The 14,874-nt window shown below is 33.7% G+C and overlaps 2 protein-coding genes across 2 annotated transcripts; both read right to left on the reverse strand.

The window, feature by feature from the left end:
• Positions 1-3,936: 3,936 nt before the first annotated feature.
• LOC145318857 (crystallin J1A-like) lies at positions 3,937-10,078 on the reverse strand. Its single transcript, XM_080160519.1, has 10 exons — positions 9,948-10,078; positions 9,422-9,501; positions 8,908-8,960; positions 8,471-8,628; positions 7,732-7,822; positions 7,442-7,534; positions 6,777-6,887; positions 6,450-6,546; positions 4,854-4,944; positions 3,937-4,434 (listed from the first exon to the last, which is right to left on the reverse strand). The coding sequence occupies exons 1-10, from the start codon at positions 10,074-10,076 to the stop codon at positions 4,357-4,359; spliced, it is 981 nt and encodes a 326-aa protein (XP_080016645.1). The 5' UTR covers positions 10,077-10,078; the 3' UTR covers positions 3,937-4,356.
• Positions 10,078-14,321, reverse strand: MED6 (mediator complex subunit 6). Its single transcript, XM_080160521.1, has 8 exons — positions 14,194-14,321; positions 13,448-13,538; positions 13,212-13,292; positions 12,775-12,854; positions 12,530-12,629; positions 11,777-11,893; positions 10,926-11,027; positions 10,078-10,278 (listed from the first exon to the last, which is right to left on the reverse strand). The coding sequence occupies exons 1-8, from the start codon at positions 14,298-14,300 to the stop codon at positions 10,192-10,194; spliced, it is 765 nt and encodes a 254-aa protein (XP_080016647.1). The 5' UTR covers positions 14,301-14,321; the 3' UTR covers positions 10,078-10,191.
• Positions 14,322-14,874: the final 553 nt, after the last annotated feature.

The following is a 14,874-nucleotide window of genomic DNA, read 5'->3' on the forward strand; positions in this document are numbered from 1 at the left end:
AATGATCAGGGGAGGGGATGGGGTAAAGCCATACGGGGGATGAAGGGTATATTTATAATAGCTAGCTGGCAGAAACATTTTATTAGAAAACGCTGGAATCTCTTATAATATCCAAGTATTCTATATCCATTAATCTAATATTATATTAAAAGGGGGACGTAACTGAAGCTTTTTTGATGCAGGGGGGGGGGGGGGGGGGTTCTCAGGAACCACTTGATGAACCGTGTAAATTTTTTGGACTTAAGCTTTTATGGGTATAAACATCTTATGGTTTCAAAGTCAACCCCCTACCCCCACCCCCTAGCCCTCCGGGGCTCAAAAACCCCCTAAAAATGAACCTAACCTAAATTTTCTCAAAAACTATTTGACCAATAGGGATGATTTCTTAAACTTAACCTTTTATGGGTATAAACTAACTTTTAGTTTAAAAGTCACTCCCATGCCGCCAACCCCTAGCCATCCGGGGCTCAAAAAAACCCTAAAAATGAACCTAACCTTAATTTTCTCAGAAACCATTCGACCAATAGAGATGATTTCTTAAACCTAAGCTTTTATGGTTATAAACTAAATTTTGGTTTAGAATTCACCCCCCTGCCGCCAACCCCTAGCCCTCCGGGGCTCCAAAAAAAACCCTAAAAATGAACCTAACCTTAATTTTCTCAGAAACCATTCGACTAATAGAGATGATTTCTTAAACTTAAACTTTTATGGTTATAAACCAAATTTTGGTTTAGAATTCACCCCCCTGCCGCCAACCCCTAGACCTCCGGGGATCCAAATAAACCATAAAAATGAACCTAACCTTTATTTTCTCAGAAACCATTTGACCAATAGAGATGATTTCTTAAACTTAAGCTTTTATGGTTATAAACTAAATTTTGGTTTAGAAGTCACCCCCCTGCCGCCAAACCTTAGCCCTCCGGGGCTCAAAAACCCTAAAATGAACCTAACTTTAATTTTCTCAGAAACTATTTGATCAAGAGAGATAATTTCTTAAACTTAAGCTTTAATGCTTATAAACTAACTTATAGTTTAGAAGTCACCCCCTGCCGCAAACCCCTAGCCCTCAGGGGCTCAAAAAACCTCTAGAAATGAACCTAAACCTAATTTTAAAAATCAGCATGTTTTAAATGGACCTAAAAATGAACCTAACCTTAATTTTCTCAGAAACAATTCGACCAATAGAGATGATTTCTTAAACCTAAGCTTTAATCGTTATAAACTAAATTTTGGTTTAGAAGTCACCCCCCTGCCGCTAACCCCTAGCCCTCCGGGGCTCCAAAAAATGAACCTAACCTTTATTTTATCAGAAACCATTTGACCAATAGAGATGATTTCTTATACTTAAGCTTTTACGCTTATAAACTAACTTCTAGATTTGTAGTTACCCCCCTGCTGCCAACCCCTAGGCCTCCCGGGATCAAAAAACCCCTAAAAATGAACCTAACCTTAATTTTCTCAGAAACCATTTAATCAATAGAGATGATTTCTTAAACTTAAGCTTTTATGCTTATAAACTAACTTTTAGTTTAGAAGTCACTCCCCTGCCGCAAACCCGTAGCCCTCCGGGGCTCAAATAACCCTACAAATGAACCTAACCTTAATTTTCTCAGAAACCATTTGATCAATAGAGATGATTTCTTAAACTTATGCTTTTATGCTTATAAACTTACTTTTATTTTAGAAGTCACCCCCCTGCCGCCAAACCTTAGCCCTCCGGGGCTCAAAAACCCTAAAACGAACCTAACTTTAATTTTCTCAGAAACTATTTGATCAAGAGAGATAATTTCTTAAACTTAAGCTTTAATGCTTATAAACTAACTTATAGTTTAGAAGTCACCCCCTGCCGCAAACCCCTAGCCCTCAGGGGCTCAAAAAACCTCTAGAAATGAACCTAAACCTAATTTTAAAAATCAGCATGTTTTAAATGGACATTTGGACTATCTGTTAATGATTATAGAGTAGCTACGTTTTTTAAATTGTAAATAAATGCTATAGAAATTATCATGCAAAATTTTAAATCAATAGGACAATTATAATATGTCTAAATTAACGAAAAAAAGCTAACCTCACAGACCAAACTAAGTTAAAGAAAAGCTTTGCTTTAACAAAATTTTTAATTAACAAAGTATAGAGTCCCAACTCTTTTTCCCCATAACAGTTGAAGTCCAAAATATCTGCACGTTTAATAATGCGGTTCCTGAGAAAACCGAGGTTAGGTTATTCCTGTGAAAGCCTACTAAAAAAAAATTTAAGCTAAAGTATATTTTTTAGGGGGTTTTGAGCCCAGGGTGGCTAGTTATGAGGTGGGTGACTTCTAAAATAAAATTTAGTTTATAACCATATATCTGTCAAACAAAAAAGTAGTTTATACACATAAAAAATCATCTCTATTGATCAAATGGTTTCTGAGAAATTAAGGTTAGGTTTATTTTTAGGATTTTTTTTAAGCCCAGGAGGGCTAATGGTTTTCGGCAGGGGGGTGACTTCTAAACTAGAACTTAGTTTATAAGCATAAAAGCTTAAGTTTAAGAAATCATCTCTATTGGTAAAATGGTTCCTGAGAAAATTAAGGTTAGGTTCATTTTTAGGGTTTTTTGAGCCCCAGAGGGCTAGGGGTTGGCGGCAAGGGGGTGACTTCTAAACTAGAAGTTAGTTTATAAGCATAAAAGCTTAAGTTTAAGAAATTATATCTATTGATCAAATGGTTTCTGAGAAAATTAAGGGGTTTTTGAGCCCTGGAGGGATAGGGATTGGCGACAGGGAGTTGACAACTAAACTAGAAGTTAATTTATTAGCATTATAGCTTAAGTTTAAGCAATCATCTCTATTTATCAAATGGTTTCTGAGAAAATTAAGGTTAGGTTCATTTTAGGGTTTTTTGAGCCCCATAGGGCTAGGGGTTGGAGGCAGGCTGATGACTTCCAAACTATAAGTTAGTTTATATGCATAAAAGTTTTAGTTTAAGAAATCATCTCTATTGGTCAAATGGTTTCTGAGGAAATAAAGGTTGGGTTCATTTTTATGGTTTTTTTTGATCCCCGGAGGGCTAGGGGTTGGCGGCAGGGGGAGACTTCTAAACCAAAAGTTAGTTTATAAACATCAAAGCTTAAGTTTGAAAAATTATCTCTATTGATCAAATGGTTTCTGAAAAAATTAAGGTTAGGTTCATTTTTAGGTTTTTTTTGGAGCCCTAGAGGGCTAGGGGTTGGCGGCAGTGGGGTGACTTCTAAACTAGAAGTTAGTTTATTAGCATTATAGATTAAGTTTAAGCAATTATATCTATTGTCAAATGGTTTCTGAGAAAATTAAGGTTAGGTTCATTTTAGGGTTTTTTGGAGTCCCGGAGGGCTAGAAGTTGGAGGCAGGGGAGTGACTTATAAACTAGAAGTTAGTTTATAAGCATAAAAGCTTAAGTTTAAGAAATCATCTCTATTGATCAAATAGTTTCTGAGAAAAAAAAGGTTAGGTTCATTTTTATGGTTTATTTGGATCCCCCGAGGGCTAGGGGTTAGCGGCAGGGGGGTGACTTCTAAACCAAAATTTAGTTTATAACCATAGAAGCTTAAGTTTATGAAATAATCTCTATTAGTCGAATGGTTTCTGAGAAAATTAAGGTTAGGTTCATTTTTAGGGTTTTTTGGAGCCCCGGAGGGCTAGGGGTTGGCGGCAGGGGGGTGACTTCTAAACTAGAAGTTAGTTTATAACCATAAAAGCTTAGGTTTAAGAAATCATCCCTATTGTTCAAATGGTTTCTGAGAAAATTAAGGTTAGGTTCATTTTAAGGGGGTTTTTGAGCCCCGTGGGGCTTGGGGGTGGGGGTAGGGGGTTGACTTTGAAACCATAAGATGTTCATACCCATAAAAGCATAAGTCCAAAAAATTTACACGGTTCATCAAGTGGTTCCTGAGAAACCCCCCCCCCCCCCCCCCCTGCATCAATAAAGCTTCAGTTACGTCCCCCTTATAATTGTTCTTAAAAACAAAATAACATTCTAAATTCTTTTTGCTTCTGACTAAATCAGTTACATTGAGTTGTTTGTTGCGAGTTTTCGTGCAAAGGGATAAAAAAAACAACTAGGATACACAATGAAATATAAATTATAGCGGCTGCCAAGGACTCTGTATTCAAAAGGGTAAATAATAAGATGGCACAAAAATAGCTTCAATTCATCCCAAAACCAGGGTTTACATTTTTAAAAAATAGCCTAAAACCACCCCAGGACATATTTGAAGCTTCTTTAATTAGAAGATCTCAATGAGTTTAGTAGTATTGAAATCTTAGGCTTCGACATGAAAAGCCTTACTAATTAAATATTATTATAGAAATATCTTTTAAATCATTGTTGTTTTTAGACTAGACATAAATTTTGGTGGCAGCATCTATTATATCTTCAACTCCGGTTACTTGGTCAATCCACTCATAAGGAATACCCTGAAACATAAATTAACTTTTAAGGGGTAGATGCACGAAATGCATTCAAACTTGAATTTTGTAAACTGCATATTTTTACGGTTCAATGGTTTAAACTTCATTTATAGGGCAAATATTTAAAAAAAATTCTATTTTCTACCATGTAGTTTACAAAACATCAAGGTTTGAAAATAAGATGCCGTTTTCTTAACAGTTATTTGTCGCATCGCATTAAATACAGCTTTCCGTAGAAAGTAAAATGAAAAATTTTAAGATTATCTTGTATCAATTTTAAGATTTTTATTTGTTATTCGTGAACAATTTTCTATGATGTGATACGTGATTTTTCAGTATGTTTTAAAGCAATACTTGAAAAATCTTTACCAGTATAATTTACAGTCCAATGTCCCCTTCCTTCTTTTTTATTTAATATTTATTACCTCAACACCAACTTTAGCAGCAATGCAAGCTCCAATAAATAATCCTCTGGAACAACAGTCTCCGCCACTCAATATATTATTACGAATTGCACTGAAAAAAAAATATGGAGGTAATTTTTTTTCCGCGTATTTTCCGTTGATTTTTGTTACTGTTTGGTCAAATGACCACATATACATTTGGTCATAATAAAGAACAGTTTGACTTAATAAGCGCATTTGAGAAAATGGTAACACACAACTTTACAGAAAATACGTGAAAAAAATGACCTCCTTTATGCAGGGATAAGGGATGGGAAACGTAGGAAAATATTATTTCAGGCCTATTTCAAGCCTAGGCCTAATAAACCAGTTTTGGGATGACGCAGTGGTTCGTCCTAAACGCTAATGAAAAAGCTGTGTGTGTGTGTGTAGATAAAGTATAGAATCAAATTCAGGTAGCTAGTTTAAAGTAAAAAACATAACTTTTTATAAACCTATATATTAATGGCTTTTGTTAAAATGAAGTTTTTTCTCTCCCAAAATTTTTTTATCTTTTACTTTGGTAATTTGAACTGTCAGAAAGCTATCGTTGGGTTTCCCTCAGACAGATTTTAGTTTGTATTATTTGCATTTTTATTAATGAGTAAAAATTTAATTTGAAAATTTCATTGCTAATTAAAATTCAAAATAATAAATAAATATGCACTTGGGTAACATTCTATCAAGTTCTTTGGATACTATAATGTAATGATATATCTGTACTGTGTTGTATTGTACAAAAATTAGGGTTAAGGTGTTGTATCAATTCCGTATTAAATTTTTAAAATTCAAAATACTACATCTAATTTATTGCTAGAATGAAAATTCGTAGCTACCTTCTTTCCAAAAAAATAATCCCGTTATTTTTGTTTTTTCTATATGGCCCTTTTTAAATGTTTAACTCTAAGCAGATTTAATAATTAAACTAATGTGATCTAACACCATTTATATTTATTTTTTCGTAGCAGACAAATCATTATTTTTTCTAGAATTGTCTGCTTCTAAAATTTCCGCCAATTGGTGATTGGTTGATACAAAACAAGCCCAAATCACAGAACACTATTGGTTTAGAGCGGTAGCCAATATGAGCCGTCCGCCAGTAAGGTCATTAAATTAGGCAAATGGTAAAAGTTGCATGATCCCTTTCAAAACCAGGCCGAGACCTAATTAATGGCCAGGTTTCCTATCCCTTATCCCTGCCTTTATGATAGATTATATATAAGCCATAAACAAAGCTGACAACATTCACAAGCAACAAAGCAAAAAAAAATAGAAAACCGGACAAAGTGAGTTAAAGATAAGATATTCAGTAAATATAAAAATAACATATAGGAAATTACGAAATAGATAGAAATCACGCTTGCCCCAAATTATTTTTTAGACAGACATACATTATTAATATATAATAGCTTCACTTCTAAAAAGGTGTAGGTAATGGTATACAAAATATTTAAATCGTGTGTTAGTATTGCAACTGCTTTTTAACTTGGTTTAAAGCACGAGATTTTTAATGATCTTCTCGTGTTTTAATTTATAACAGTTTAATGTTAATTGACAAAAACCTCTGAACGTCCTTACCTGACATAATCATCTTTATAAATTATCAGAGCAGCAATGGACCCCTGGAAACTGCCAGGAAGGCTGCAGGCCTTTCCAAACTCGGAAACTATCTCAACTGAAAGATTATTTGCAATTCAAACATTTAAAAATTGGGTTTATGTCTTTTGGAGCATGACCGACAGACAGACGGACAAAACAATGACATACGCTAAACAAATTTAATCTTTTATCTTCAGTAGCAACCGAGAAAATTTTCACATAACGTTACGGACGGACACACCAAGTAAATTATAGAGTAGCTTCGCTCCTAAAAATCTGGAATATTTCCTTTTTATTTGAGCTTACCTAAAGATTTGCCGCCATTGACAGCTTGATAAACCTGATCAATCTCTTTACAAACTTGAGGAAGGTCAGAGACCAGGGCAGCTGTGGCGGCTTTTATAGGCTCTTCAACTCCTACAGCAAACGAGTTTAAAATTGAATCTTATATAAAAAAAAACTTGTATCAAATTAAAAGGCTCTCTGTTTGTCTGCATCGAGGGATCTCGCTAGCTGCCGAACCGATATGGTTCTCCTTTACAGTAAAACTTCTTAAAGACACTTAGAAAGTTTATAGTTATTTGGTGGGAGGTTACCACCACCCTCACAAGAGAAATAGGTAATCGCCAAAATAAAAATATGAAGCGCCTCCTAACGGATATTTTTTGTTAAACAGCTGATGTTAATATAGAGTGAAAAGAAAACTTTTGACGTGCCCCTAGAGTCCTCTAGGTGGCGTAGCCGCTAGCAAAAGAAATAGGATGTCTGCTTTTGAGTTTGTAGCTTAAGATCTCGCTAACTGCTGGAACGATATAGTTTTTATTTACAAACAAGCTTCTTATAAGTTTAGGGAAGGTTTATAACAATTTTGGTTAACCCTTAAAAGGGAAATCGCCCTTGGAAAAAAATACGACCACTAAAATAAAAATTGATTTCCTATTAAAAAGTAATGTTTATATATAAAAAATTACCTTCTAGATAATTGAGAAGAATTTTATTCTGCATTTTAACATGTTCAATTGTCATTTCATTTGTTGTCAAAAGCTCAGCAAAGTTAACAAAATCTATAAATAAAATATTCAAAACAATAAGTTTTTTGATGAACTTCTTTTTCTAAGAAAGAAATTGGGAGTAAAAACTAAAATTGTACTTTAGTTCTGTGAACTTCTACAATGACCAAAACGTACCTAAACCATTATAATAAAAAAATAGATTTAATTTTAAAACTAAAAAAAGAAGACAAGTATTTCCTATCTATTACCTGGGCTGTTTTTTAGTATGACTGGTAGAGAAATGGCAAATCCATCATTATCCTCACAATCCCCAGATCCTGGCGGATTAACTCCTTCCTCCTAGTAAAATTACAGGATTAGTTTTTTCATAAAAACTAAAAAAATCTTCTTGAAATGAAATGACTGTGTTTTGTGTACAGAGATGCAAACTAAAAAGCAGGGGCATACAACTTTTAGGATTGTTTTGGAAATGAAGAGAGAGCTAAATAGTTTTAGAATTTATCTTACAATAAACACTTCTCTATAACGTTTCATGAAAATTTGTCTGTAGACATTATCAACTTTTCTTTAGCTATTTATGGTTTCGCAGCTACTCTTTACGATCGGTGTATTCATACGACTTTCAGGTTGCAGTACAAATATACAATTCTTTATTTAACGACACTAAAAACATTTATTTCATTTCTCTTTTCTTAAAAGGGAATAGTAGCTTTCACAATATTGCGTAAAGCTGTGAGTAAGATTCCAGTCAAAGGCGATTATTAGGTCAAACTGTTTTTAAATATGCGTTTGGTCAAGATTAAGAACTTAATAAGCTCATTTGACTGGACGCTTGCTGACAATTTTACGCAATATTGCGGAAGCTACTATTCCCTTTATATAAAAATAGTTACTCAATATTTATTTCTTCGCGAGGTCAAAATTGTTCAGGTTTCCCTAAATTTTGAATGTAAATTGTAAACAATCAGAAGAAAACAGTAGGTATACCTTATTCTTGAGAAACTGAATAACTCCACCATTAATCCATGGTCCAGGTACGGGGTATTTCTTGTCTGCCCGCTTTGCCAGAGCAACCTGGTAGGGACTGTCGGGAGAACCAAAATGAGAAGCTAGTTCTGTACCGGTTGACTCCAGGTTGGGGATTCCTGCGACGATAACCAGAAATCATAAATGATAAGACAGTGAACGATAAAGGGATGTAAATACTGAATGCTGATTAACAAAATTACCCCTTCTTAAAAAAAAACTATTAGTTTAAAATTTTGAAAACAACTAGTCTTGAACCAACAAATTATAATCCATTAGTATCCCAAGTTTTTGTGATAACAAATAAGATAACGTGGTTATAAAACTTTGGGTACTAGTGTAATTTGCAGACCAATGTCCCCTCCCTCTCCCAGTAGATAACTTAAGTGCAATCTAACCTTTTGTAGAAGCCAATGCCTTTAGTCCTGATCTTGTTTCATCACCATAGCAACTAAGTATAAAAAAATTGTTAAAATTCGTGGTTTTGTTTGAACGACCAACAAATCATGAAGTGTTCAGGATAAAAACTTAATATTCCATCAAACTTTTGATTTGTCATGCAGTAAAGTTGATATTAGACCTCAAACCCTAAGAAAAGTCGGCAGTTAGCCTCAAAGACCCTAGAAGAGCACAGAATCCCCCCCCCCCCGTCTTTATAAATTGATAATAAGAAGTGGGAGTGTTTTTCCATGTGTTTGTTGTTTGCATTTGGTCAGGTTAAGTTAGATTAGATTGTGGGCAGCCCCGTAGGGTTAAAACTTCTGAAGCATAGACAACGCATAGTACGGGCACCCGCAGAGATTAGGAGTAAAGAGAACTACCCCACCCTTCCTTTCTTATTTTTATTTATTTAAAAAATGATTGGGGAGGAGGGGTGATGCACTTAGAGGAAAACCGCCGAAAAGTGTTTACCTGTTGACACCAGTAGGAACTGTAAAGAAGGGACAATGGCATTCTTTCCAAAATTCAGGATTCTCACTTCCAACAATTTCCTTCGTAAAAAATAAATCATAGAAGGATATCAGAATTTTTTATTAATTTATAATTGACTTAAATTAATTTTAAATAAATAAGGGTTAAAATAATTATCAGTATCTCCTTATCTTCATCCCCCCTAAACTATGAACATAAATGTTATATATAATGTACATTTATCGTTATCTTAATACTAGCGACTACGCCCATAGCCCTGCATAATAGGGAAAGGAACAGCTAAAAAAAGTCTTAGCCATTCCAATACTTGAAAAATAAGATAAGTAGCCCAAAACCATTATTGTGAAAATTCCATAAAATGGGAAACTCAATCGGTTCAGTAGTTATTAAAATCTATAGCTAATAGCTAAGACAAAATAAACTTTACTGCTTTCTATAATTGGATAAGTTTTATTCTCCACACCCCCTCTACCTATATTGCTAAAGGTGCGCTATCCTAATTTACCTTCATCTTGTCATCTTTATAAATCCATTCTAAAGGGAGACTAGCCGCATCCGCAACCAGTGCACCCAGTACAACCGCAACCTTCTTATTAGGTGCCACATCTTTTAAAACTGAAGCTAATTTTGACATATTTTCTGAAAATTTTGGCAGATTTTTGTTTATGTTTATGGTATTATTCTCTAAGAGATTTAATTTTAATCAATTGTATATAAAATGCAAGTATCAAAAACAGAATTATTTTAATTTAGTTCTCCATTTTCATCTTTTTAGGTTCAGGTCCCAAGTCTTTATCTCGTTCTCTCTTGATACCAGTTTCTGTCTTTATATTGGCCTACAATTAAACCAAGTTACCATAAACCGCATTGTAATGTGATTTCCAGTATCGCTTCGAAACCGATTAACATCCGGTGGATTAGAACCGGTTCACAGCTATACTGAAAAAATATGCATAACATCGTATTATAACCAGTTTTCTACGAATATAAAAATGTACAATCATACAATTAAAACCATTTTTTTTGGCCCGAGCCATCGTCATCCTTCGAAACTAGTTTTAATCATATAATTGTACATTTTTATGTCCGCGGAAAGCTGTTTATAATACGATGCGATAAATATCTTTTATAATATTAAGTAATTGCCGTTGGCGACCAAATTTTTCATGTTAATTTTGCATTAATGTAAAAAGGTGATGATATGCATATTTAACCAATAATTATATTTTGTACTTTTAGACTATTATATGTCATCTCCAAAAACTTTTTGAAATCATTACTTTTCTACCAAACCTATAAAATTGTGCTTTTACACAACTATAACTAATATAACCTAAGCTAACCTGATCTAAAGTAATTAACAAACAAAACTAACCCGTGCCACCCCGGCCCACTTATTTGCCATTTTTTTTAAAATAAGGGGTGGAGGGATGGCTATAAGTGCTGATCAAGTTTGCTACTATCTACTATCTATCTATCTGACCTCTTCAGAATCTGGGGCCCCTTTCTCTCCTGCCTCTGACTCCCCAGCGCCACCCTCTCCTCCCTCCTCCGCCTTTGTCTCCAAAGAGGGTGGGGTTAGCATCTAAAACAAGGATAACAATAAGGAATCTTAAGGGTTAAGACAATAAACGATAAAATTAAGTACATCACCAATTATGATATACAAAATTATCCCATTTACAAAAATTTAGAATTCAATAAAAGTAACCAAGTTTTCAAGCCAACTTATAAACTTTGTTATGAAACTTTGGGTTCCAGCGTAATCATCTGTTTTATGTACGTACTTAAGTACTCAATGATAATTATTCCGTAGGGGTGTATATTCTGCACAAGATTCATTTTTTCCCCTGCTGCAAAATTTTTATTTTTTTCCCCTCCTGGTTTTTTTTCCAGCAAGCAAGGGGAAAAACTGGAAAAAAATGTTTTCATTCTTCTTAATTTTTATATTTTTTACCCCCCAACGACATATTTTTTAAATTTTATTAACACCCCCCCCCCCCCTTCCTTTAGCAGTGTCAATTTTGCAGAATATACACCCCTGGTATTCCGACAAACAATCCTAAGTGAAATATTTCTTCTATCACAGTTAATTTATTTCTCATATACACTTCAATTTAGTTACGTCCAGGGAGGGAGGAGGAGAAAATGGACAATATAAATAATTTTATAAACACGATCTCTTATCAGACGGCTAAAAAACTTTGGGTGCTTTTATTAAACTTTGATTAGTTGGCTAAAACTAGTAAGAATTGGCCTAACTTTTCAACAAAATTTTTTTAACTACAGAAGGGGTATTTTTTGTTTATCATCATGTATATTAAAATATTTTACCTTAAAAGGATACTGTCTTGTAAGTTGATCTAGAAGCATATCTACTCTTCTTCGTTGGAATGTACTGCTAGGTTCTTCTTTCTTGGCAGCTGATACTTTCTTTACTTTCTCTTTGTCCTGTATAATTATAGGCAAGTCACATGCAGGGAAAAAATAATTGGATACTGACAAACAATTCTAAGTGAAAATTTCCCAACATCCCCCTTAATTTATTTCTACCCTTCTTACCCACTTCCCTTCAGTTTAATGAAAAGTTATACGTCAAAAAAATATTTAAAATTCAGCTATTTAAATGGAATTAATTGGCTGAATAGCAGCCCCAATTACTAGAAGTCTGTGAGGTTTTTTAACGGACAGGCGTAAGATATTTTGAAACAAGCTTTGGTTTCTAATTCAACCCTTTAAGGCCTACTGACTCTGCAATCACCATGAAAACATATTTTCATGGCGATGAATTTTTTTATTAGGGGGCCCAAAAATTGCAAAGCTAATTTATCAGCGATAGTATTAACCCAAATTAATTAAAATTCGTTAGCAATGATTTTTTTACCAAATGAAATAACCAATCAAATGTCATTAATTCTTTTTAAATATACGTATCTTTAAGTAAAAGAAAGAAAAAAAGATTAGGTAATAATTATTTTTCATCTTTACGTGTTAAAACTGTAGGTATGCGGTTTTGTTTACTAAAGTTTTATTTAAAATTTTAAAAGTTTGTTGACTAAAAAAATTGAAACTGTAAAAAATACCTACCTTTCCAAAATCCCACCAGTAACCTTTTGATGGGTGGTATTTAGAGTACCCCCTGGCTTCTTCAAATCCAGATTGTAAATGGGAAACTGCTGACGTTATTCTTAACAAAACATTTTTTTTTATTAATAATTGTCTTTTTAATTTTGCTTTTTTCTATCTTATTCTTATATACTTACAGAGAAAAGATAATATTGAACAAATGCATAAAAAAAAAGTATGTTAACACAATACAAATATTTTTTTACCTGGAATTTAATAAAGTTCCAAGATCAGGTGCCTGGTAAACCACTCCAGCAATTATGTAATAATCAGATACTGGAGTTACCTAAATTTCATCATCATAAATTGAGGGCACCTTGGGGGTAGTGTGGTAGTGGGTTGTTTGAGGGGCGTAGACACCCACATTTTAATTTAAATTGGATAGGCCTGCCTTCCTCTTTTTTCATCCCCAAATGGTTTCACACCCTACTAGTGAATTCATGTGCACGCCACTGGATTTTTAAAAAAACTTTCCCTTTTAAATAATTAGTGGAAAAGTTTGAACATAGCTAGTTTGTGTAATCAAATCAAGATTATGGGGGCTTATCATATAAAAGTTTGTGAACCTCTCTAAAGAAAAGTCCACTTATGACTTTTTTTAGAAATAATCAATATCATTTTTTGTAAATTGTAAAATCTTTACCTGGGTAGGTGAATGTCGTATTTGTTTTCTTATAACATACAGAATAGGTTCTTGTACATGCAGCAGTATAAATTCTGTTCCCTAGAACACAAAACAATAAGAACTGTTAATTGCTTCGGATTATAAAAAAAAACCTACCTACCTAAGCATTATAATTCCAGTTTTATTGGTCCCGGGGGACCAAAGGCTCAGTACGGCTGAGAAGTCGTTTTAATCCAATTGAATGGAACACATACCTGCATATTTTGTAGCTGAACATCAGCAATTCCCAACTTTTGCATTTTTAGTACTTCATTATTACACGTTCTGTCATAGAAGGGATTTGATCTAAAAAGAAAAAACTATGATGAAGGAGTTTAATAGATATATGTGTCTTTTCCATAAAATTTTACAACCATTACTTTAGGCATGTATTAAGTATAAACTACTGCAAGCGTTTAATTGTACCTGTGTCCAAAAAGAAATGAACTTTGTAAACCAAGTCTATTTTAGTAATATTAATAAAAAAGAGGAACTGGACATTGAACTGTCAATTACGCTGGTACCCAAAGTTCAATAAACACGTTGGATCGAATAATTTGGGTACATGTTTCCAATACAATAGTGTTCAAACTTTTCAATCAGTAATTTTAAACCACAAACGGGATAATTTTGTTTGTCATCATTAGATATGTTTATCAATTATCGTCAACTGTCTTATCCCTTCAGATCCCTAAGTTGAAAGACAATGTCACATTCCAGAGATAAGACAATGGCCGATAAATTAATGTACATCCTCAATGTTAATACATAAAATTACCCTTACTTTAGATAACAATTAGTGGTTGAAATGTTAGGACACTCAACTTAAATAAGCAACTAATCAAAATTCATTTGAAGTCCGCAACGTTGTTCAGCCAACAAAATAGAAAACGTTATAAAAAACCTTGGGGACTAGTGTAATAAACAGCCCATTGTCCCCTCTCTCTATGGTCATATTCACCTTTCAGAGAAATAGTCCATAACATTTGACTGGTTGAGTATAGGTATCCAGGCCGAGTCGTGCCAGGATTTGGCCAGCAAACTGTCCGCTCCTTTACCATCCCCCATTTTATGCGTCTGAAAGTTTAATACTATGGTAAAATGTGACTTTTATATTTAATATGAAATTTCTATTTACAATTTCTAGCCAGTCACAGAGATTTTACTTTTTCTCCTCTAGTTGTAACCACAGGGTGGTACTATATATTCTGAATAAGATTAATTTTTTTCACCGGCAGCAAAATTTTTTCTCATTCCCTCCCCTCCCCCCCCCCCCCCCCTACTTTTTTCTACAATAAGGTGGGAAAATGTTTTAAGTACTATATACATTCTTTATTCCCCCTCCCACATATTTTTCTAGTTTTTTTTTCCAAAAAGGGGAAAATGAAAAAAAAGTCAATAGGTAGGTACTTTATTTTTTTCCCTCTCATGCTGAATTTACATTCCCCCAGTGGTGTAACCAAAAAGCCAAATAATACGGATAATCTTTAAATATAATGTGTTAAAAACAGCTGTTTTGCAGCGAAATGTGCTTGTTAGTTAAATTAATATCTACTTTTCATCACATTCAGGTTAAAAATAAAATTATTAAGAATAAAATATAATCAGGTACATTGAATATTAAAATTTAATAAATATAATA

The sequence above is a fragment of the Acartia tonsa genome, chromosome 5 (genome assembly GCF_053477335.1).
Source record: "Acartia tonsa isolate MP-2025a chromosome 5, ASM5347733v1, whole genome shotgun sequence".
Lineage (NCBI taxonomy): Eukaryota > Metazoa > Arthropoda > Copepoda > Calanoida > Acartiidae > Acartia > Acartia tonsa.